This window comes from Solanum dulcamara, chromosome 4 (assembly GCF_947179165.1).
Source record: "Solanum dulcamara chromosome 4, daSolDulc1.2, whole genome shotgun sequence".
Classification (NCBI taxonomy): Eukaryota; Viridiplantae; Streptophyta; class Magnoliopsida; order Solanales; family Solanaceae; genus Solanum; species Solanum dulcamara.
In genome coordinates this window covers 35,298,420-35,324,208 of record NC_077240.1, presented here as the reverse complement: position 1 = coordinate 35,324,208, position 25,789 = coordinate 35,298,420, and the positions used below count along the sequence as shown (strand labels likewise).

Below are 25,789 nucleotides of genomic sequence, written 5' to 3'. Positions count from 1 at the left end.
GATTTGTATTAAAATGAATAGATATTAGGAGGAGAGAGATCGAGAGAGGGAGGAGAGGGGATGAATATATGTTATATTTTTTATATCATGAATACAATTGATACAGAATACAAATACAGTTGATACAAAATACAAATATATATAGTTTTTTGAATACAATTGATATAAAATACAAAGGGAAATTTACATAAATGTACTACATTAAGAAATTATTTACTATTTATAGCAATAATATTTTTTTTCACTGAATACTTATAATACAATTATAATACATATTAGCGAGAATAATTTATAAAACTCAAGTAATACAAGTTTTATTCATAAATAATATATTTATCACATACTTTAATACACTTATAATACATTGTGTCAATTTCTTACCAAACAAATATAATATATTTTAAAACACTTATAATACATTTATATTGCATGCACAATTCACTTTTAATACATAGTAGATATACCATAATATTGCTATATATTGCTATAAATGGTAATAAATAAAAAGTATCGCTGAAATCAGTAATTATTTATTAAAAAGTATTTTTTTTAGTAATTTTTCCAAATACAAATCTTTCATTTATATATGATTGGATATAATTAATACATAAATGCATACTGTATTCGTATGAATGCATATTGTATTCATTATATCAAAAATATAATTGATACATAATACAAATACATTTGATATAAAATACAAATATAATTTTTCGAATACAATTGATATAAAATACAAATCTTTCACGTATATTTGATTGAATAAAATTAATACATTTGAATAGATTTCTTCTTATTGGCACGGGAGAGAGAGAGAAAAGGGGCAATGGGAGGAAGAAGCAAACGAGAGAGGGGAGAGAAATTTATTATAAAATCTTACATATAGCTACAAATTATAATATTTTAAAATATAATGATTTATCATAAATACATATCACATGTCAATGATGTTCTTTAATTTTTCTAAAAAAGAATGAATCTAACTGTTAAAATTAGAAAATTAAGAACCCCGCAGACTGCTGGGCTAAGGGCCCATGCTAACATGCAAACTTCAGGTGTCAGGTCTTTGGGCTGACAGTAGGCCTGTGCCAGCGTATTATGGGCTTCATCTGATCGCCTTTTGCATTCTTCAACCATATATTTTTTAAAAAAAATAAAAAATTGTTGTCTGATTTTAATAGACCAAAGCAAATTAAAGGAGGAATTAAAAGAAGAAATGAGAATTTAATTTGCTAAATACTGATTGCTAGTAATATTGGAGCAAAGTAGAGTAGAGTAATAGGTTTTGTTAAATTGAAACAAATTTTATTTTGATGGAAGTATTGAGTATTGAAACTTTGTTAATATTAATTAAGAAATTGTGGTTGTTCATAAAAAGCAAACCATCTTCCAAATTCCTATATATTGACAAATAAAACTCATCCATGGAGCACTGTATTTCACGTGTGCATAAGATTCCCAATTAAACAACAAGGAATCCCATGCCAACAAAGAATTTTCTTTTCTCTACCATTATTTCTTTCTGTTTTCTTTTTCTTGACTAATTAGTGTTTTAACTATAAATGCTCAGAGAACATCATTCTAGCTAATCAAATAATTAATTACAAAAATTAATCTATATGTTTTTTATATGCTAATTAAGCAAGCGCACATGCTTTATTAGTACTTTACCTAGTATTTACCGCAACAAGAAGCGATACTTGCATGTTAAATTAGTTTATCCGTCTTAAAGATGCTTGTTATTTTATCATTATTATTATAAGAGACAGGCATAATTACAGTAGATGGTCATTCGGCCAAAGTAATTATCAAAAAAATTATTATTCATTGTATAGGCATGTATAGTTAGTGTATATTTCATGTATAGTAAAGCTATATTCAGTTTTTGAGTGTATCATAATGTATACTCGGTGTATAGCTAATGTATAAGTAATCTATATTGTATAGTCAATGTATACTTTTTATGACTTTTGGCAAGCTATATTGTATAGTCATTGTATATTTTCTATAATTTTGGCTATTTTTATGTAAATAAAGTATGACTATACTTATTATAAACTAATTAGTTTATTGTACATATTTGAAATTGTCCTTTTAAAATTTATGAATTTTTACAGCTAATTGATGTATAATAATAGACTTTATAGTTAGATATTTATTAATATTTAGCCAATTTTTAATATATTGATAAAATTTGAATAAAACTTATCTAGTCCATGTAAATCCACACTAATTACTGTGGATCATATACAATAAGGGTGGAGGTACACTTTAATATATGAGTTCAACATAATTCAAATATTTTGGCCATAACATGTACAATATATTTATTTTAAATTACTTATAAAGGTGTATAATAATAAAATTAAGAATCCAATTACTAACATTTGAGATTATTGTCTTAAAATTCATAAAATTTGAATTCTAAATCCACTTATGCATACAAATGGCTTAATCATTTTGAAATGGTAATGTATAGCTATTAAATTTATAGAGTAACAATTAATTAGGAGTTAAATTTTTCTCATTAATTATTACTATGAAGATAATCTCAAAATAATATGAATAGCGAGATATACACTGTCATGCTCGTACAGATACTTGCCTTTATTGGCTTTGAATCATCTAACAACGTACTAAAAATTTGATCTATTAATCCACATAAAAATAAAATAAAAAAAGGATTGACAATTTATCAGCTACATAGTCTAACTAAAGTGAAGGCAAAGGGACAGTCCAAATAAATAAATAAGAATATTATGAAGATAAGGTCGTTTGTTTAGGAATAAAGTTATTTCGAATAAATTATTTTATTATATATATAAAATAATTTATTTTATTATAATATAAATAATAAAATAAACATTCAAGAGCTATCTAATAATTTCAACTAAACACAAAATAAAATACCTTTATATATTATTTTGAGATTATTATATTTTATAGTTGACGCTAAACCGATTCTATAAAGTACAATTACAAAAAATAGCTTTAATTTGGTTAGAGCAACCTCGATCACAGTGACTGAAAGAGGTGCATTCTGATGTAGCCACGTGTTAGTGGTGCACAGGTAAAGTAGGAAAATCCGAGTATAATTTTTAATCAAGTGGAAACTGATTTTATTTTTTAAAAAATAGTTAAATTATGAAATACAAGCAAATCTAAACACTAGTTACTAGCGTTATATTATTCCAATCCCGCGGATGTGTTGATTATATAATTGATTTTCACAAAATTATACAAGAACATATTTTACAAATATATACTCAACTCCAACAGGTTACCCATAAAATATTTATTGATCAAAAATGTAAAAACGAGTGCCGTGGATATTATCATTTTTAAAAGTTTATATGAAATATAGACGATGTTGTAAGTGGAGTTATAAAATCCTTGGGTGAAATAAAATTACTTACTAGATTAGTTAAACAAGAAAAAAAAAATCTCAAATAAAATAATAAAAAGTTGAAAAGACAAAAATCTTTGGAAGAAGGAAGAAGGATCCATTCATGGAGGCGTGTAAGGTGGAGCAGTGACAACCCGGCGCAAGTTAGAAATTTCTGCTTTTAAAGCTTACCATGCATTCAGATCATTATTCATTCTGCTTACATGAGACAAAATAATATGCAGATCCCCATGTTTCAATCCAAAAGCTTGATAAATTACCCGACCCGACCCGAATTGAATCTAAAGGCTTGGAGAAACACATGCTTACAATGATTATAAGAAGTAGAATCAAAATCAAACATTGAATTTCAATATTCAATAACTTGTTCACAATGTGAATTCCAAGAGAAATGTTGTTTTCTTGAGAGAGTTACGCTTCGAGACTTAAAAATCATATAAAAACTGAATTACTAAATAATTTCTAAAAATCGAATAATTAGGGCTCGTGCATGCGCTATGGCATCGAATAGGCATATGCGATCACATCTTCTCCGCCGCATAGTGAAGTCCAGTCAATTTGATGCATCTGATAGTCCCACAATTTTTGGACTTAATATTTTTTGATACAGCAGCACATCAGTCAACGTCCTTTATTATTTTCACAAATATATATCAAATAATTAGTACGAGTTTGGTTGCTTCAATATTTTATATAATTACAAGTAAAGCAAACATGCTATTTTCTTTATTTTGCCTAATTAACTTACTGCCTTTGCGTGCTGCTTCTTGTTAATTTGTCCTATCCAGTGACCTATATAGAGAGTAAGGTACAAATTCAAGTGAAGCCAACATTTTTGACATGGAGCTTATATATGTGTGTGAAAAATTCACTAAAATTTCAGTAGTACAACATTATAAAACAATATCAAAGATTCTTCTTGTTTTACAACTCTCCTTTTATGTTTATATGCTTAAACTCTATGAATACTTCAGGACCTAACAGGAGAATTTTCCTGTCCGATTTTGTAGGACCTATGTTAATAGATTATTTTTTTTTATAAAAATATTTAGTAATTATTGAGTTAATGTCATTATATTTAAAGTTGATAAAGTCTTTAATAATATTTATATAAAGTGTTTATTATAAATAATTATATTTTATTATTTTCATTAAATTCTTTGTTTGTTGTAGCTTATATTATTGATGAAGGCATTGACCAGTGTAAACATCAATCATATTAGCATATAAGTTTATGCAATTTTAATTTTATATTTTTCGGTGTGCAACTTTTCAAGTTGTCTAAACAATTTGTTGCTGTCATTTATCATCAAATGAAGGGAAAGCATTCACCATTTTAAAATGTAAAATGTTGAACTCATGCTGGCACGAGCTATGACCCTCTAATATTTTTATATAAAAATCAAAAGACGACTATTACAAATAGAATCTCAATTAAATAAATTAAGTTAAAAGTCTAAAATAGTGTGGCACACAAAACATTAATTTTTTGCCCACGACCGAGAATTAATTGAAGTCAACAAAAGAATGGAAAGGGGTATCATACCTTTCACCTAATAACCACTTAAACCCACAAAACAATTCACCGACAGTTTGAAATCATATATATATATATATATATATTTAATTTTTTATTTGGTATTAGATATTTCTATTGAAGCTTCACTAAATTTAAATTTGTGTTGAAAATTTTTATATTGAGGGTAAAGTGTTTCCTAATAAAGGCGATTCCGTACTCCAAAGGAACGCAAACCCAAGACCTATAATAAAGAATGAAGAGGTACTTACTACTCCATCACAATAATTGTTGATCAGTTTTAAACCATTTTATTAAACCTTTTGTGAAGTCGTTGGTAGCTCCACTTCTTCTTCACCTCGCGTTTTTAACTTTCTTTTTAATCACTTAAAACTTGATAAGTATAAATTAAAGACTAGTCCAATGTTTCTTCAATAATATTAACACCTACTAATATGATAACATATTAAAATAAAAATAATACAATTTCTAGTAATACAATATAAAAAGCGACTCCTCAAATATAATAAGCATAAAACATTGTAGTAACTAATGCACTACTTGGTGCATCTTACTGAATAAATACGTGCACTAAGTTATACCATCATTTAAGAAAGAATACATGCATTTATTTTAATACACAGATAAAACAATTTAAAGATAAAAATGTCTTTAAACTAGATAATCCATATACTGACATTCTATGTACGTATTATTATTCTACATAATAAACCATATAGTGTTACTATGCGTTGTACAATAATTCCTTTATTATTATTCACTGTATAAATATATCTTGCAATGTATATAATTCACAAATAATTACCATGTAAATCAAAGGATTCCTCAAAATTTTAAAATTGTACTTAACAATTTGGAGTTGTAGTCCTGTGGCAATCCAAAATGGAGATGAAATATGAAATCATGATTCAAAATTATAAAATGAAACCAAATAATTTATACATAGTTGGGGTTTTGTTCGGACTTTGGCTATGTAATTTGAATATATTTTTAAGTTGTATCTTTTCATAAACATGAAAATCCCACAAGTTATGAAAAATTATCAAAACTTTTCCAATTTTACACCATCCTACCAAATGAACATACCATAGTTCATAAACAAGATATCGAAATGTCCACAGTTGAATAACTTTGAGTTACTTTTTATAAATAAATATTTACGATTACAAATTTTCAAATACACACAATTTTATACATATCTACTAGACAACAATAGTAGCAATTACTTATTTTTTAATATAATACTTTCACATAGTATAAATAATTTTTTCTCGCTGAATATGAATATATATTTTTTGGTAAAATTTAAAATAATAAGTTTTTTTTTTTACAAAATGTAATTTTTTGAATCAATTTTTTTATATTTTAAAAAGCTAAAATATTTTTTAAAAAAAATTGGAAAATTTCAAATTTCTATATTCTAAAACTGGTTAGAAATCGTGATTTTATATTGGTGGTTCAAACTTATTTCTAGAGTAAGAATAAAAAAAGATGAGAAAAATTTCCTTTTGGCCTACAGCTAGAGCTAGACATACAGCTGCATCAGTATTTCTTGGGACTTTGAAAAAAACAATTTGACAGGTCTAAGATTCTTCTTCTCTTTTTATTTTTCTTTGTCTGTTAAAGGGTTCCACACGTATATATGTAGGTCTGCACATATAAATTTTGTAAGCTAAAGTCACAAATTATTAATGGCTTAATTATGCTTTCACCCTCTAAACGATAGACGTCCCTTGCAGTATTATTGCCTAGACCTATTGTGTCAGTGATTCAGTAAAATGTTGGAATTCTCTATTTACAGTAGTTTATACACCCTTTTTTTTTTACGTAACATCATTTGATTTATTATAATATTTTTTTAAAAAAGAATATTTTAAAAATATATGGTCTAAATTTATTCATAAATATTTACGTGATTGAAAATAAATTTATTAAGAATAAAAGACAATTTTAAAATTAAATTATTTTTATAGTAAAGTGACTTTTTTTTGGCGAACTAAAAAGAGAAGGATATCACATAAAATTAGACTGAGGAAATATAAATATATAAATATTAAGTATTCCCTTTTTTTCTCTTATTTCTTCAAGTAATTAGGCCGTTTAGTAACTGATTTAAGCTACACTTAATACATAAATAAGTTATTTATGTACTCCCTCCGTTTCAATATATGTGTTACTTTCGAATTTCGAAATTCAAATAAATTAATTTTTTTTGTAATTTTTTCATATATCTTTAAATATTTTTTTCAAATTATTATGACTTATACTTCTTACGTAATTTCCGAATATATAAGTTTTGTTTCAAAAAATTAAAGATTCTATGACAAAATTCACGATAAAAATAAGACTGTTTGACTTTTGAAAAGTGAAAAATGCCACATAAATTGGGACAGAGAGAATATTATTTTTATTTTATATGTAATTTGCAAATAGGATGAAAGTTATTAATGTTTTAATTTTATATACTGTTTCATTAGTAGGTTTCAAAATATTATATAAAAGTTATTTATGTATTGATTTAATACGGTGTTTGATTGCGTTTTTGTAATCCTACATAGTTAATACTTGAATAACTTATGAGGGAATCTATATATAATTTATTCGAGATAGAAAATGAAATAAGTAATGTGGTATTAGTTATATATGTATTAAAATAGTAAATTACACATTTACCCCTATCAATTTACTTCAACATGTATATTAATTTACAACAAATTAAATAATTAATACATGTAAAAATAGCACTACTACTTTTTTCTTTGGGTTTTTATCTTGTTAGTTGCTTAATTACTTTTAGTTTGTTTGCTTAATTTCTTGTTAATTATTTTCTTTGGTAGTAACGCAGTGGTTGTGTCCCGACCTCGCCCCGCCATGACTAGCACCTACATTAACCCTTCGTTGGAAGAACCATTCTTACAGCCCAAGTTAACGACAATTACGAGATACACACAATTTAAACATACGGAAGCAGGTTTAAACCAAAACAAATATTGAGTTCCCATAAACTCAGAAAACAAACTAGTAATCAAAGTTAACATGCGGAAATATCATAGGAACTGAAAACATCGTACCAAAACTCTAAGACTAAGCAACTGTAGAAAAGAGAATGCAATTCCCATAAGAAAGTCATTAACGAATGAAACAGTGTTTGAACATCTAAGTCCCGGATGAAGGACTAAAATAAATAGGAAAAGTCCACGCCAGTATGACAGAATAGCTGATCCTTGGACTCGAACAAGATGCCTACTCCTCTAGGCGAGGTCTCTCCGCACCCGACTGAATATGTCATATACTTAACAAAGACAGAGCAAGTGTAGTATCAGTACACAAAATCAATAATGTACTGATAGGATCAACAGTTAGCCAGTAAGCGGATCATAAACAAGTAAACACAATACAATAAACATATATATACAGAATAAGTTAACCATTTCCACTCAATTCAATACTCAACAAGATCACAATTCAACAACCTCAACTCACATAACTTCACATAAGGGTCTTCTCATGGGACCTACAAACACTCAACTTGTGTCAGAAATTTATGTGTCGAAATGTGACACCTGATCCCAACATACAAAAACAGCCACAAGTACATTCAATATTCAATATTATATCACCAAAAATAGGTGCATCGTAAAATAGGCCAACAAGTGATCATTTCACATATAATCTAGCATGTTCCCTTATTCATATACACATATGCATATTATGAAATTATTTAACAAGTATATGAAACACATACTGAAACAAAACCATCACCTACCTCGAATTTGAGCTTCGGCCACTCTAAAATGCAAGAGCTTTTCCTTTTCGGATTATTTTTGCTAATTCTTGGTCTAAAAATAAGTCACATATACACAAGAATTAATAAAATAGTCTAATTCACAAGAAGTATAACATAAGTCTCTCCTAGGCCAAAATTCATGATCCTAACTCCACCCTAGAGCTATTTTTCACCATTAGTTCTAGTTCAAACTATCCCCCAATGATTACCAACCATAGTTTCTAGATTCTAGGAATCAAATGATGAATTTAGGGAGTAAAATACTTACCTTAAGAATGAAAATCCATGGGGAATTGATGAAAATCTCTTTAGGTCGCTTCCTGTTATTCTAGAAATCATTTTTGCAGAAAAAGACCATTTTAGGGTTTTTTTCCAACCTAAGTCATGACTGCCCGCTCTGGCGGGATATGCGAAAATAGTGAGCTCGGAGTTTGAGCTCCAAGCCCCCATTTCGCAACACCCCCCCTTTCAAAGACATATTAAAAGATACCCTTCACGCCAAGTCTAATTCTAATAGTTTTACTCATCTGAATGCGATTTCGTGAAGCCGTAAATGTTTTGTATCATCTTGGCTATCAGTTTTCCACTCAAATTAGAGATTAAATCCCCCACCATTCACATGATCAACCTAAACCTCACCTAATTTAGAATTCGTCCAAGTCTCACCTAAGCTAAATTTTTTCGAAGTTACTACTTGAAGTTTTCTAGCCCAAAATCCTTCCCATTTGGCTTATCCATAACAACGGAGATAGGTCGTTACAATGAATACCAATTTACCCATCACTCGTCCCCGAGTGACTAATTAGGGAAAATAGGGCTAAAGTTAGAGATAGTGTAGTACCTGTTTCGACGAACAACTGAGGATACTTGTCTCTCATGTCCTTCTCAGTATATACCGAATGATGTTTCCATTCACTTTAACTATATTGATCTCTTTAGTTCTCAATTTTCAGACATCACGATCAAGGATTACAACTGGCTCTTTCTCATACTGAAGGTCCTTGTCTAATAATACCGAGTCCTATTTAATAATGTAGTCCCATCTCCATGGTACTTTTTTAGCACCGATATATGAAACAGCTGGTGTACCCCATACAAGATAGGTGATAAGGCCAATCTGTATTCCACTGGCCCTATGCAATAAAGAATTTTAAAAGGGCCAATATAGCGAGGACTGAGTTTGCACTTCTTGCCAAACCTCATTACCTCTTTAATGGGTGACACTTTTAGAAGTACTTGCTTACCATCCTTGAATGTCATATCCCTTACCTTACGGTCAGCATACTTTTTTTGACGACTTTGAGTCTCTAAAAGCTTAGCTTGGATGTTTCGTACCTTATCGTGAGCATCCCTCTCTAAGTCTACCCCAATAATTCCACTTCTCCAGCTTTAAATCACCCTATGGGAGACCTGCACACCCTCTTATAAAGGAATTTAAATGTCGCCTTTTGAATACTGAAGTGATAGCTATTGTTGTAGGAGAAGTCACACAAAGGTAAAAACTTATCCCAATGTCCCCCAAAGTCAATTACACATTCCCTCAACATATGTCTCAGCACTTGGATAATCCTCTCTACTTGCCCACCTGTCTGTGGATGGAAAGTTGTGCTGAAAGTGAGTTGGGTGCCCAACTCTTCATGCAACTTCCCATAAAACTTAGAGGTGAACTGCATACCACGTTCTGAAATGATAGAAAAGAGCACCATATTCACCCTTATAATCTCTTTCATATAAATCTTTGCCAGCTGTTGTGTATTGTAGTCCACTTTAATTGGGATAAAGTGTGTTAAAGTTGTCAACCTTTCCACCACCACCCAAATGGAGTCATACTTTTATAAAGTTTTAGAAAGTCCCACCACGAAGTCCATGGCTATTCTCTCCCATTTTTATTTAGGAATGAACATTATTTGTAGTAAGCTTGAAGGTTTGTGGTGCTCATATTTCACCTGTTGGCAATTCTGGTACTTGACTACATATTCAACTATGTCTTTCTTCATACTGGCCACTAGTATAGACGTTTCAAGCCTTGATACCTCTTAGTCACTCTGGGGTAAATAGAGTATCGCAAGCCATGAGATTCTGACAGGATTTTCTAAATTAAGCCATCTATTTGAGAAACACAAATCCTTTCCTTAAAGTGGAGAAGTTCACCTGCATCAAGTGTCGAATCTTGAGCCTTGCCCATCAACACCTTCCCTCTAATTTCATTTAAGTTAACATCCTCAAACTGCTTGGCCTTGATCTCTTTTATAAAAGTGAGCCTTAGATCAACACCAGCCATTACACAACCTTTCTCTGAGATGCCTAACTTCATGAACCTGGCCTCCAAGGCCTGAATTTCTTTAGCTAGGGGCTGCTTAAGGGGGCTAGACTGCTCATGCTAACTAATTTTTGGCTTAATACGTCTGCTACGACATTAGACTTACCTGGATGATACTGGATGGTGACATCACAGTCTTTGAGCAACTCCATCCACTTTCGCTGTCTCAAATTCAAGTCTTTCTGGGTGAACACATGTTATAAGCTGGGATAATCAGTAAACACCTCACACTTGACGCCATATAGATAATTCCTCCAGATTTTTAGTGCAAACACTACCGCTATCAACTCCAAGTCATGAGTCGGGTAGTTCTTCTCATGCACTTTTAATTATCGTGAAGCATAAGTTATAACGTTCTTATCCTGCATCAACACAACACCCAAACCTGAATGTTAAGTATCACAATAAACAATGAAGTCTTTACATTCGACCGGTAGGATCAAGATTGGTGCAGTGGTCAGAAGAGTTTTAAGCTTCTAGAAGCTCTTTTTGCATTTTTCAGTCCACTCGAATGACACCTCCTTTTTGGTCAGCCTGGTCAAGTGAGTAGAAATAGAAGCAAATTTCTTCACAAACCGACGATAATTACTGGCCAGTACCGCAAAACTTCTAACCTCAGTCACAGAACTAGGCCGAGCCTAATTCTTAACTACCTCGATCTTTTATGGGTCTACCATTACTCCTTCTTTCGAAACTACATGGCCTAAGAAGGCAATTGAAGACAACCAGAATTCACACTTAGATAATTTTATATACAACTTTTGTCTTCCTAAAACATTTAAGATAATTCAGAGATGGTAAGCATATTCTTGTTCACTCTTTGAATATATCAATATATTATCTATAATAACTATCACAAACGAATTTAGGAACGGCTTGAACACCTCATTCATCAAAATCATGAAGGCTGTAGATGCATTGGTCAGCCCAAAAAACACCACCAAAAATTCATAGTGCCCGTACCTAGTTCTAAAAGCTATTTTAGGCACATCCTCAGGCCTAATTTTCAGTTGATGGTACGTACACCTAGATCAATCTTGGAGAAGACTAAGACGCCTTGCAACTAATCAAAAAGGTCATCCATATGAGGCAAAAGGTATTTATTTCTGATGCGAACCTTATTCAGTTATCGGTAGTCAATGCACATTCTCATACTACCATTCGTTTTCTTGACAAACAACACCGGAGTACCCCAAGGGGAAGCACTCGGATGAATGAACCCCTTATCAAGAAGCTCTTGAATCTGAGTCTTAAGCTTTCTCAAGTTTTTCGGATCCATACGGTAGGGAGGAATGGAAATTGAATGAGTGTCCGGCTCTAAGTTAGTGTAGAAATCTATATCTCAGTCAAGAGGCATACCAGGCAAGTCTGAAGGTAACACTTTTGAAAATTCACATATTATCGAGATAGACTCAATAGAAACAGACTCTGCATCCATATTTTGAATATGGGCCAAATAGGCCAGACATACCTACCCCACCATTTTTCTTGCCTGGAGAATGACCTTTACTGACTTAGGCTTGTACACTCCTTCCCACTTTAACCTTTCCCTTCTCGGGATCTCTAGAGCCACAGTTTTTGCATTGCAATTAAGTACAATAAAATGAGGGGACAACCAAGTCATGCCTAAGATCACATCAAAAATTGTCATATCTAAAATCTCTAAGTCAACCCAAGTCTGGTATTTCATAAACACCACAGAACAAATACGATAAGCATGAGTAACTATGACTGACTCTCCATAGGGGTAGAAACAGGAATAGGGGCATCTAGTAGATCACATAGTGCATCAAAACCCAAAGCATATTTCGCAAACACGTAAGAATAAGTAGAATATGGATCAAACAAAATAGTAGCCATCCGATCACAGATAAAATAGTACATGTGATTACTGTGTCAAATGCCTCTACCTCAGTCTTGCTTGGAAATACATAAAACTGATCCCGGTCATCTTGAAGGGCTACCTCCCTACCTGGATGAATTGCTCCTCGACCTACACTATTATTACCTCGGCCCCCATGACCTCTTGGATTTCCTTCTCGCTCACCCTGTGGACGTCCTCTACCACTGCTCCCACTAGTCACTAGTACTACTTCTCTGTCCTGCTGGGGTGTTAAAACTGTCCTGCAGGGATGAGGACACTTCCTCTGTATATATCTCCGCTCTCCACAATTAAAACAGTCGCAATCAAAAGACGGGCGGCTACCTAGGAATAATGATACCTGATCTCATGGGCTAGATGTTGCTTTGGAGTACCTGAAAAACTGCTAGAAGAAGACGGTAGCGTGAAATGAATTGGTCGGGCTACACTTACCGACCTGCCTAACCCTCTAGAATAGGATCCTTGAAAATTACTTGTACTCTTGGGCTTCTTAGCCAAAGCTTTGGCTTGCCCATCTTTTTTCACCCCTTTCACCTTTTTCACAAAGTCCGTGACTTTGTTGAAACTCCTACCTGATGAAGTCATAAGAACAGACAACACATGCACCTCAGGGTTCAACCCATTTACAAACAACTTGATCATTTCCTCCTCTGTAGTGACTACCTGAGTAGCATATCTAGACAATGCATGAAACTTGGCCTCATTAGTACCCACTGATAACCCTCCCTACTCTAGTGCCATGAACTCATCCTTCTTTTTATCCCTCAAAGTATGGGGCATATACTTTTCTAGGAACAGGACATGAAACTGAACCAAAGTAAGTGAGGGCAACACTGATGAATGACATTCTACATAAGTCCTCCATCACTGTTTGGCCTCGCCCTACAGCTGAAATGTCATAAACTCTACTTCATGTTGGTGCACTATACCTAGCTTGTACAACTTCTCATAGCAATCAAGGATAAAGTCATAAGCGTCTTCATTCTTAGTACCATGAAAGACCGGAGGTTTGAGCTTTAGAAAATTGGTGAGCATGTCATGCTTAGTACCAGTCATCACTAGATCCATGAGTAGTCTGTAGAAGGCATCAATGCCTATCACCTCATCTAGTAGCTAAGCTGCAGTAACAATAGGAACTGGTGCTGTGGGCATGGTAGAAATGGATCCAATGCCAGCCAACACACTTAAGAAGGCCACGATCTACTGAGATAGTATGGGGTATAGAGGGGGAATACCAGCAGCCTCAGTCTGGGTGTCTTACTCATGTTCAGCATTCTCATCTTCTTCTCCAACCTCTATCTCTCCCTCTATCTCATTCTGGGGAGCAATAGGGGCCTCACCTAGTGGCACCTCTTCAATCGGAACCTCCACCCTGACGGGTGCTGCTCTCCCTCTTCCCCTGCCGCAACTCCCTCTCCTATCTTTAACTCAGCCTCTCCCTCGAACAACGGGCTTTTTCTTAGGCTCTACTAGAGCTACAGGCTGTACACCATTATAGCATGTGTTAGTCATCTACGAACAAGAGAGTGAAAGAGGTTAGATACCAATTTGGATCACTAGATACCAATTGGAATCAAGTTATAGCACGAAGAAAAAAAGACAATAAAACTTTTCCTAAAATTTGGTAGCCTTACAAAAAAAGTACAGACATCTCTGTACCGTTCTGCATGATTCTACTAGACTCATTTTGGTATGGCGAAATCAACGAACCTAGGCTATGATACCAACTTTTTCATGACCTCGATCCGCCGTGACTAGCACCCACACTAACCCTCCGATGGGAGAACCATTCTTACAACCCAAGTTAACGACATTTATGAGATATTCACAATTTAAACATATGGAAGCAGGTTTAAATCAAAATAAATATTGAGTTCCCATAAACTCAGAAAATAAACTAGTAATCAAAGTTAATATGCGAAAATATCCTAGGAACTAAAAGTCATTGTACCAAAACTCTAAAACTAAGCAAGTTTAGAAAAGGGAATGCAATTCCCAAAAGAAAGTCATTAACAAATAAAACAGTGTTTGAACATCTAAGTCCCACACGAATGACTAAGATAAATGAAGAAAAGTCCACGGCAGCATGACAGAATAGCTGACCCTTAGACTCGAACAAGATCCCTACTCCTCTAGGCGAGGTCTCTCTGCACCCGGCTGAATATGCCCTGTACTAAAAAAAAGAGCAAGTGTAGTATCAGTACATAAAAACAATGGTGTACTGGTAGGATCACGCGTTAGCCAGTAAGCGGATCATAGACAAGTAAACCCAACACAATAAACACACATATATATACAGAATATGTTAACCATTTCCACAAAATTCAATACTCAACAAGATTACAATTCAATAAACTCAACTCACATAACTTCACATAAGGGTCCTCTCATAAGACCTACAAACACTCAACTTATGTCAGAAAGTAACACCTGATCCAAGGTTTGTGTCAAAACAAGACAACCGATCCAAATATGTATCGAAACTTGACACCCGATCCAATTTATGTGTCGAAATATGACACCCGATCTCAACATACAAAAACAACCACAAGTACATTCAGTATTCAATATTACATTACCAAAAATAGGTGTATCATAAAATAGGCCTGCAAGTGATCATTTTCACATATAATCTAGCGTGTTCCCCTATTCATATACACATATGCATATCATGAAGCCATTTAATAAATATATGAAACACATACGGGAACAAAACCATCACCTACCTCGAATTTGAGCTTCGGCTCTAAGATGCAAGAGCTTTCTCTTTTCGGATTATTTCTGCTAGTTCTTGGTCTAAAAATAAGTCACATATAAACAAGGATTAATAAAATAGCCTAATTCACAAGAAGTATAACATAATTTCCTCCTAGGCCAAAATTCATGACCCTAACCCCTTTCTAGGGCTATTTTCCACTATTAGTTCCAATTCAAACCATCCCTCAATGATTTCCAACCTTAGTTTCTAGGTTCTAGAAATTAATCGGTGAATTTAGGGAGTAAAATCCTTACTTTAAGCGTGGAAATCCGTGGAGAATTGATGAAAATTTACCAAGGGCGACTCTTGTCATTCTAGAAATCATTTTTGTAGAAAAAGACTATTTGGGGGGTTTTTCCCAACTTAAATCGCGACTATCCCGCTCTGACGGGACCCATCTCGCTCTGGCGGGACCGTTCTAATGGGAGAAATCCCACTCTAGTCGGATATGCAGAAATAGTGAGCTCAAAGTTTGAGCTTCAAGCCTCTATTTCGCAACACCCCCTTCTTCCAAAGAAGTATTAAAATATACCCTTCACGCCAAGTCTAATTTTGGGAGTTTTACTAGCCCGAATGCGATTCTGCGAAGCAGTAAATACTCCATATCGTCTTGGCTATCAGCTTATCCACTTAAATTAGAGATTCGATCCTCATCATTTACATGATCACCCTAGACTTGACTTGACTCAGAATTCGTTCAAGTTTGGCCTATGCTAAATTTTTCCAAAGTTACTACCCAAAGTTATTTTGCCAAAAATTCTTCCTCATTGGCCTATCCATAACGACGGAGATAGGTAGTTACAGGTTGTTAATTATATATTTTTAATTTAATTGTTTATTAATTATTTTTTAATTTACTTTAATTTAAATTACTTAATTATATTCAATACAAATTACTTTTAATCGTTAATTTTTTTTATTTACTTTATTTTTTTTAGTTATTGACATTTATTTAACGCCCTGCAACTTCTAAGCAAAAATCAAAACCATCCTCTGTATGCATATAGGCTCGAACCTGATGACTTCTAAGTTGTACATATATGTTAAGGTCCTTTTCTAAGTATTTGAAATGTTTTGGATCTGGTTTAAGGTCATAAGGAACCTCAAACACTAAGCCAAGTTCATAGCTTTTCTATCGATTAAGTTTTTGCATGAGTTCATATAATGGTCAACTTCAAACAAACATATCTCTTAGCATATAAATATTTAGATGGCCCATGACTTATCAAATTAAAAGTATATGAGTCTTTTTTTCAACACCGCCAAATTTGCATCATTTGAAGTTCGAAGTAGAAAGTTATGATTGTTTTACTGGAGCATATTCGGACTGGACAATTCGGCGAGCTCACTTGCCAATTTTGCGACTCGCTGAATGATTCAACGACTCATTGAATGGGCCTGAAAACCTTCAAACTCTGAATATTTTGGCGATCTAAATTGCCTTTTCGTCAACTCGCCGAATAATTCGGTGAGGAGACCTCCAAATTGTCGATTTGACCGACGGAATTCATTAAAAGGTCATTTTCTTTAATTTTTATGATTTTCTTACATTCTCAAAAGGGTATTCTTGACCTTTTACCCTCAATTAACTTCCCTAAATCTATCTTATAGCCTAATAACCTCTCCATTCATGTCCAACTGTAATGATCCGAACTTACTAAATATTTGAAAATAAATAAGAAAATGAGGAAAATAACTTCTCATCTGAAAGTTAGAGAAATAAACTACACCCCCTCCCCCACTCTCGACATCTCTTGACCATACCATTCCTTGCCGCCTCGAACTCTGCTTCACATCCCCACAAATAATTATAGTTATTTTGAGATAGTATATTTTTACTTAATTATTAAATATTAGAAAATAAATTAAAAAATTACATATTTTCAAATAAAATAATATTTTCTTTCCTACTATACACACCCTGTTCAATTACATTACAGAGAATTACGGCAATTTTTGTAGGATTAGAGTAATGTTGAAGTTAACACACTTGATTTATACTCTCTGTTTCATTTTTTGATTATTCAATTATTATTTATATTATATAATATTTATAATTAACATATTATAGATCATATAAAATCATTAATTAAATTTTTAATATTCGTAATTTTTTTTAATATAATATAAAATTTTAAAAAATATATTCTATAAATACTACTTTCATTTCGAATTAATAATATTTTTAATTTTCGTCATTTTAAGTATATAATTTAAAATTATTATTATTTTTCACTATGAAGAATACACAAGAAGGGGAGCTTTGGAGTAATTGGTAAAGGTCCTTCCCCGGACCCTGCGCATAGAGGGAACTTAAGTGCACCGGACTGTTTTTTTTTTTTACGAAGAATACACAAAATTTAAATGATAAGATGAAAATTTTCATTTAAAAATACAATACATAAACCCATCGGTGGCCCCTTAAAGTTGGCACCAACTTTCACTTAGACACTTCAATCGGACGATGTTCATTTTAGACACCTCATGTAGGGGCCCGCTGTGTCATTTTGACACTTTTTTGACAATAAGCAAAAAACTGAATGAGAGTGTATACACTCGTTGATGACGTGGCAAAAACCAATTAAATGATTACATGTGTTATTTTAAGTTAAAATTATTTTAAAATTCACTTAGTAAATAAAATAAAAATATTATTCTAAAAAAATCAATTGCAACCCCCCCCCCCCCGCCCCTCCCCGCCCCAATGGTAGTTGTCTTCTCCACTACACCCAACAATTTTCTTTATTTTTTTCTTAATCTTCTTTTTAAAGTTGTTTCAGAGCTTTTTTTTTCTTTCTATTTTGATGTTGTTTAGAGAGAAAAAGAGAGGGGGAGGAGGGAGGGAGAGAAAGAAAGAAAAAATATAAAATATGAGTATTGATATTCATTTTTTCCGGCGAACTGGAAAATGAAAGATTAAATAAAGGGGTTAACAAAAATGTGACCTTGAGTTCATATGATTGGTCTTGGGTGGTGCTGAAAATGCTCGTAGAATCTCCTGTATTTTATTGTATCTTTGTGTTATTTACTTGATCAGTGTTGATTTCTATTTTTTCTAGTTCTAGGTGCTTAAAAGATTTTAGTGTTTGTTCTGTGTTTATTGGAATTTTCTGTTATCTACTTGTTTAGTGTTGATTATTGATTTCTAGTTCATGCAAGTGCGATACATCACTGCGAAACACAGGAAAAGAAAGTTGAAAAGCAAGAAGCCGATGACTCCAATCACATCAAAAGTCAAGAAAATCAAAATGAAATCTCTTTTGTGCTTTTTTTAAAATTTCTTCTTTTCTTTTACTTTGCATAGCTATTCCTTTTCTTTCTTTTAGTGTTGTTTTGTGGGAAGAAAAGAGTGAGAGGAAGAAATAAAGAGAGAAGAAATATGAAATATGGGTGTTGGTATCCATTTTTCCGGCGAAAAAGATTGGAGGGAGGTGATGGTAGATTTAGAAAAGCAATACAATGAAGAAGAAAAAAATGGATTGAAAATGGATTTGAATAAAAAATTCGACCTCCATTGAAGGAGTTTAAGCTTGGAAAAATGGTGGAAGGTGGTGCCTTGAGAAATGGAGAAGAAGAAGAGAAAATAAAATAAAAAATGGCTAAATAAAGCCTTTCACGCGTTATTATTGAGTGTATCACACTCACTTTGCCATGTCAGCAAAAAGTGTCAAAATGACACAGCGGGCCCCTACATGAGATGTCTAAAATGAACATCGCCCGGTTGAAGTGTCTAAGTGAAAGTTGGTGTCAACTTTAAGGGGCCACCGATGGGTTTGGCCTAATAATTTATATACAAGACTACAATACATAACACAATAAATTTTAAAATTACAACAATAGTTTAGTAATTCGGTAGATCATTTTCAAATTCACCAATATTCGAAAAAAAATAGTGTATGATCCAAGAAAATGCTCATTTTGAACTCTGTAATGCATTCATACAGCATTTATAGGAGCAACGTAATAATCTTGAAACTTGAGTATTGATGTAATGTTTATGTAATTGTATTTTATCAATGATTTCACTTTTATTTGAAATGCCCATTACTTTGTATAATATATAATATTTATTTGCAATTTATTTTATTTAGAAATTTATAATAAAATATAATTTTATATCAAATAAAAAAAATTAAAAAGAATAATTTTTTTATGTTACATGAAAATTATATAGGGTGATTATCTGGAAAAAAAGGAAAGAATTTATAGTATAAAATAAGAAAATAAAAATAATAATATAAAAAAATTGTTGCAAAATAATATTATTTTCTTTTAGCAATTTTTAGTTCTATCTTTCCATATGATAATTATAAGGCCATAATATTAAAAGTAAAAATTACTTAGAAGAGTAATTTTTAATAAATAATTAATAATTTTAGCGATATTTTTTATTTATTATCATTTATAGCAATACTATGATTAATCTGCACTATGTATTAAAAGTGAATTATGCATGTAATATAAATGTATTATAAGTGTTTTAAAAATATATTATGTTTGTTTAGTAAGAAATCAACACAGTGTATTATAATCGTATTAAAGTGTGTGATAAATGTATTACCTACCAATAAAATTTGTATTATAGGTGTTTTATAAATTATTTTTTATAATATGTATTATAAATATATTATAAGTGTTCAACGAAAATAAAATATTATTATTATAAATGGTAAATATTTTTTTAATATAGTATATCTATGTAAGTTTCCCATATTAAAATGTATTTTTATAAATTCTATAAAGTTTTAATTTAAGATCATAAAATTTACTTTTTTAGTTTCTTAAAATTTGTGTCAAATCATATTCAGATAAATAACTTGAAGTGAATATAATATTAGTAATCATCAAACTATAATTTTTAGTTACAGGTGGGTTTTGTGATGGTTAATTGTGTTAATTTCAAACAATATTTTCAAATGCGTTTTTGGAGTGAGTTTCGAAATGAAGCGTCAAATATGTTTTGAGGCGCAATGAAATACTTAGATACATAGAGCTTATGCTCTAAAATTTGCAGCGTAAAATTCGGATGTCGTAAAAGAGTATGCTTTGGACTTTAATTTAATTTTTGTTATTTTAAAAAAAAATGCGATAAATATGTATGTTTAATCATTATAGTTTATAGCATTCAAATATCCATTAATGAGCTGAATCTGAATGATTGAGATTCAAACCTAAAAATTAAATATGCTTAACTGATTGAATTTGAATAATTAAGATTCAAAGCTCTATTAACTGCGTAAATACAACCTTACACTTCTATATTTCTCCTTCTTTGACATATATATATATAAACAACAATCACTCCAAATAATAAGTGGCTTTGTCACAACTTTTAATTAAAAAATAAAATAGTTGAAGGTGAGAAACACTATTAGATGTGAAAATAGATGATTCATTTTAAAAATTATCTCGACTGTTATATTTTTGTATTGTTATATTTTTCAAGTAATAATTATAAATTTTTTATATTATTGTGATTTATTTATAAAATTATTGAAAGTTTAATTTTTATTTATTTTTTAGTAGTAAAATTTTAAAAAATAAAAATACATGAAATATACGCTCATAAATTACATCCTATATATTGAAAGTGCGCCTCGTACTATATAAAATGCTTTGTCTCGCGCCCAGCCTTTTGAAACACTTACTTCAACATTACTCCAATCCTAAAATTAGCCGTTCTTCTTAGAAGTATGTGCTTATCTTTTTTTTTCATATTAATATCTTCAGCATAAAAAGACAGAGACTGTAGCATACGAGTATGTAAGTAGATACATAATTAATTGATAACCCTATTTTTTATTTTCCTTTTCAAATATGGACAACTTTATATTTGAAGACAACTAATTCCAATTTAATTATCTAAAAAAATTCTCTCTTTTTAATATTTTTTAAAAAGTAAAATAAATAAATAAAAATAAGAAAGTAATAAAACACACGCACTCTTTATGTATTATGTATATGAGTCTAAATTTTATACACCGGTGAAATAAATATTGACGCATTGAAATTACTTAAAAATAACCTTTTTGATTAAAATAATAATTTTTATATTGTCACATAGGAGTATTAATTTCTATTAGTAGTGTTGTTTATACTCGATATATACAACAAGAGTAATGATATATTTAGTTGAATCCCATAAAGCGAGGAGATAAGGAGAGAAGGTGTACGCATACCTCCTGATGGTAGAAAGGTTGTTTTTTAAAGACCTGACTTAAGTGAAGCAAATTAAAGTAACAGAGAAAGAAAAATATGATAGTGAAAATAAATGACAACTAAATAGAAAATCAATATGGAGCATATATGCATGAAACCATAAGATCAACAACAAGGTGCGGTCACATAAGCATAGTAAACAACATATAATAACAGATATAAAAAAATCCAAGACTACATGAATAGGTTAATACTACAATAGACACGGTGCTCCAGACTACCACCAAGCCATAGACTAAATGAATAAATTAATACTAAAACAACACTCAATTACCTATTACCTTATATTCTTATTCGCGACCTCCACACCTTCCTATCTAAGGTCATGTCTTTGATGAGTCGAAGAAGCGCCATATTCAATGTAAAATCACCTCTGCCCAATACTTTTTCTGTCTACCTTTACTTCTCATTGTCCCCACTATATTCAACCCCTCACACCTCATCATTGGGGGCGCTTGCACATCTCTTCTTCATATGTCCAAATCATCTCGTCTCCTATCCCTTATCTTGTCTTACCACAGAGGTTACTCCCACTTTGTTCCTGATATCTTCATTCCTAATTCTATCGCTCCTAGTATGTCTACATATTCATCTCAACAATATTCTTATTTCCTATACTTGAAATGTTGACTGACCAACATTCCGCTCCATACAACAAAATTGATCTAATCACCACTCTATAGAAATTTACTTTTAAGTTTTTGTGGTATTTTCTTTTTGCACAAGAATCCAAATGCAAGCCTCTAGGTGGCAAAATATATTATATGTTAATAATAGACCTGAGTTGACGAAATAACATGCCGCATCAATACGATGTGTAACATCATCATGAATTTTCCTATTTTCTTGGATCAAAAATCCAAGCAACTTAAATATTTCACTCTTGGGAACAACTTATGTATCAAGTCTCATTTTCATGTTTGTCTCATGCATCATATCACTGAATTTATAGTTTAAACACTTTATTTTGATTGTGCTCAACTTGAACCTTTTAACTTCAGAGTCTATCTCCATGCCTCTAACCTATCGTTAATTCAAAAATAATTTTTCTGCAAAATAATACACACCAAGACACCTCACATTGAATATGATGCGTCATCACCAAGTCAAATAAAAACAGGCTAAGTGAAATCTCTGATGCAACCCTATCTCAATTGAAAAGTGCTTCAAATCTAAATCTTGACTTTATCATCCTTTATCGCTCTTATATAACCATCGATATACCTTTATATTTCAAGCATCAAAAAACTTCTTTCAGAAATTTATCATAGATTTCTCAAGGCCAATAAATACCATGTAAATCCCTTTCTTTTCCTATATCATTTCACCGACCTCCTAACATGATGAATGACTTTTATATTTAAATGCCACGATATGAATCCAAACTATAAAAATACGTCCATATATATAAAAAGTAGTAATCTTTTTTATATTTTTATACGTACATGTATAGCAGTAATAGGTCGTAGGGGTTCCCTTGTCTTGTTTCATCAGTTTTAATTATACCAGTTAGTCAGGTTGGCACGTGCTCCTGGGGACTACCATTTCTCCCTCCCTTCAATGCCATAATTTCTCTTCTATTTTCTGTAATGGTTTCATTTACACCACCCTTTGACCAGTTTTGCCTACTTCTTGTTCACTTGTTTAATCCTTTGTTCAAGTTAAGCAAGCTCAAGTAGTAGCTAGCAGTGGTCCAAAATTATTTCCATCAAGAAAGAAGACAAGTAATGAGTAGTAGATAAGAGGGCAGAAACAAAATTAGTTAGCTACAATGGTGATGGAAGGGATTGAAGAAGACATGGGTGATGGAAACATGATATGTACAAACCATCCTTACAAGAACAATACCCCAGGTGGGATCTGTGCTTTTTGTCTTCAAGAAAAGCTTGGAAAACTTGTTTCTTCCTCATTTCCTTCTGCTATTTTCCCTTCTTCTTCCTCTTCTTCTACCCCGTCTTTTAGATCTGATTTTGGTGCACCCACCACTTCCACTACTACTTCCTCAACTCTACCATCACTCCAAACCCACAACAACATCCAAACCAACAACACCAACACCCAAACAAATGTTTGTACTAATCACTATGGGAAAATGAGGAAATCAAGAATACCTTTTCTATTGAGTAGCCACTACAATAAGAAGAAAAAAGATGGTAACAATAATAATGCTACTATGAGGAGAAGCAAGTCTACAACAACCCCTAGAAATCCTATGCATTTCTTGGATGAAGAAGAAGACTATAATACCCCTTACAGGAGAAGGTTCTGGTCATTTCTCTACTACTCATCCCATAAGCATCATTCCAAGAAAACTGAAAAAAGCATGAGCTTTCCTCCAGTTGGGAAAGGTTCTATGAAGTCAAAGAAGAAAGAAGAAGAGTTTGTAGTAGTGGAGGAGAATGAGAATGAGAATGAGAATGGGTGTCCTGCATTTGATAGAAAGGTATCTAGATCCAGATCTGTTGGCTGTGGAAGCAGAAGCTTTTCAGGTGATTTCTTTGAAAGAATCTCAACTGGTTTTGGGGATTGTACTTTAAGAAGAGTTGAGTCTCAGAGAGAAGGCAACAACAAGTCTAAAATTCATCACAGAAACAGTGGTGCAGCAGCAGGGCAAGATTCTATCAAGGAAAGAGTCAGATGTGGTGGACTATTCAGTGGTTTTATGATAACTTCTTCTTCATCTTCATCATCATCTTCATCTCATTGGGTTTCATCTGAGGAAAATATGAATGGGAAATCCAGCATAGCTCCTGTGGGACAGCAGCAGCTTGTACATGGAAGGAACAAAAGTTCTTGGGGATGGGCATTTGCAAGTCCAATGAGAGCTTTCAGTAAGACATCAAGTGGGAAAAGAGTTGCCTCAAATAAGAATGCTACTCCTAATTTGGCAGCTATTCCTTCTTTGCTGACTGCCAGAGGCTAAAATAAGGGCTCTCTTTTCCTATATTCTACTACTTTCATTTACTAAGTTTAATTAGCTACTGATACTACTATAGAAATTTATATTGTTCTTGTTTGAAAACTCTGTTTATTTGTCAAGTGTGATCCATGCTTATCTCTTTTGGTATCTACCTTTTTTTTCCTCCTGCTTTTGAGGTTGATGTTGATTTTTTGTGAAATGAGTCTAGTAGTGTTCATTGTTTTGCTTTCGCTGAACAGTGGAGTAAATAGGACACCACTTCTTTCTTTATGTCTATTGTAAATTTGAAATAATTGGTTGAATGAAAATGCATGTAGTTTTTTCAGGAGGTGGAGTGGTGGTAACTCACAAATGATGAGTATGTACTTTTTTTGCTCTATTATTGGAAAATCTTTTAATGTGATCCAATCCAATCATTTACTACATGTTTGTTGTTCATGGCAAATTGCATATAGGACTCTTTATGAAAGGAAAGAATTGCTATTTTTGTTGTTGTTATGTTAGCCTCAAGGGTGGAACTTTATGAATGGAAAGAACTGTTTTTCTTCTTGTTGCTATGTTAGCTTCAAAGGTTGTGTTGTTGTTATGTTCAAAATTAGTCTTTGTTTTTATTGATTTCTGTTGGTGACCTTGTGGTAGTTTGTCAAAAATTTGAGTTAGCAAAAGATATTTGGTTGGAATTCTGGTTGTGGTAGGGCTTTAATTTATATGCCAGGGTTGGGACTAAGAGAAAGACCTTTAGAGAAGCAAGTTAATTTACTTTTACAACACATTTGGAATAAAGTATGGGGTTATCCCCCTTCTAATTTTCAGTCAATATGTAATCTCAATACCTTGCTATTTGTGAATTAAAACAAATTTTATATATGTTTCTTTTTTCTTAACATTTGAGGGTAATGTGCAAATTTTCATTTTATCTTCTATAGTTAAAGAAGAGGAAAGGAAAAGGGAAAAGATTGT

General features: G+C 32.1%; 1 protein-coding gene across 1 annotated transcript; it reads left to right on the top strand.

The window, feature by feature from the left end:
* The first annotated feature begins 23,348 nt into the window (after positions 1–23,348).
* LOC129884976 (uncharacterized) lies at positions 23,349–25,252 on the top strand. The gene has a single exon (XM_055959231.1). It carries the CDS (start codon positions 23,681–23,683, stop codon positions 24,830–24,832), a length of 1,152 nt encoding a protein of 383 aa, XP_055815206.1. The 5' UTR covers positions 23,349–23,680; the 3' UTR covers positions 24,833–25,252.
* Positions 25,253–25,789: the final 537 nt, after the last annotated feature.

Coding starts and splice junctions, on each gene's coding strand:
- LOC129884976 (XM_055959231.1), top strand. CDS start 23,681: ATGGTGATGGAAGGGATTGAAGAAGACATGGGTGATGGAAACATGATA.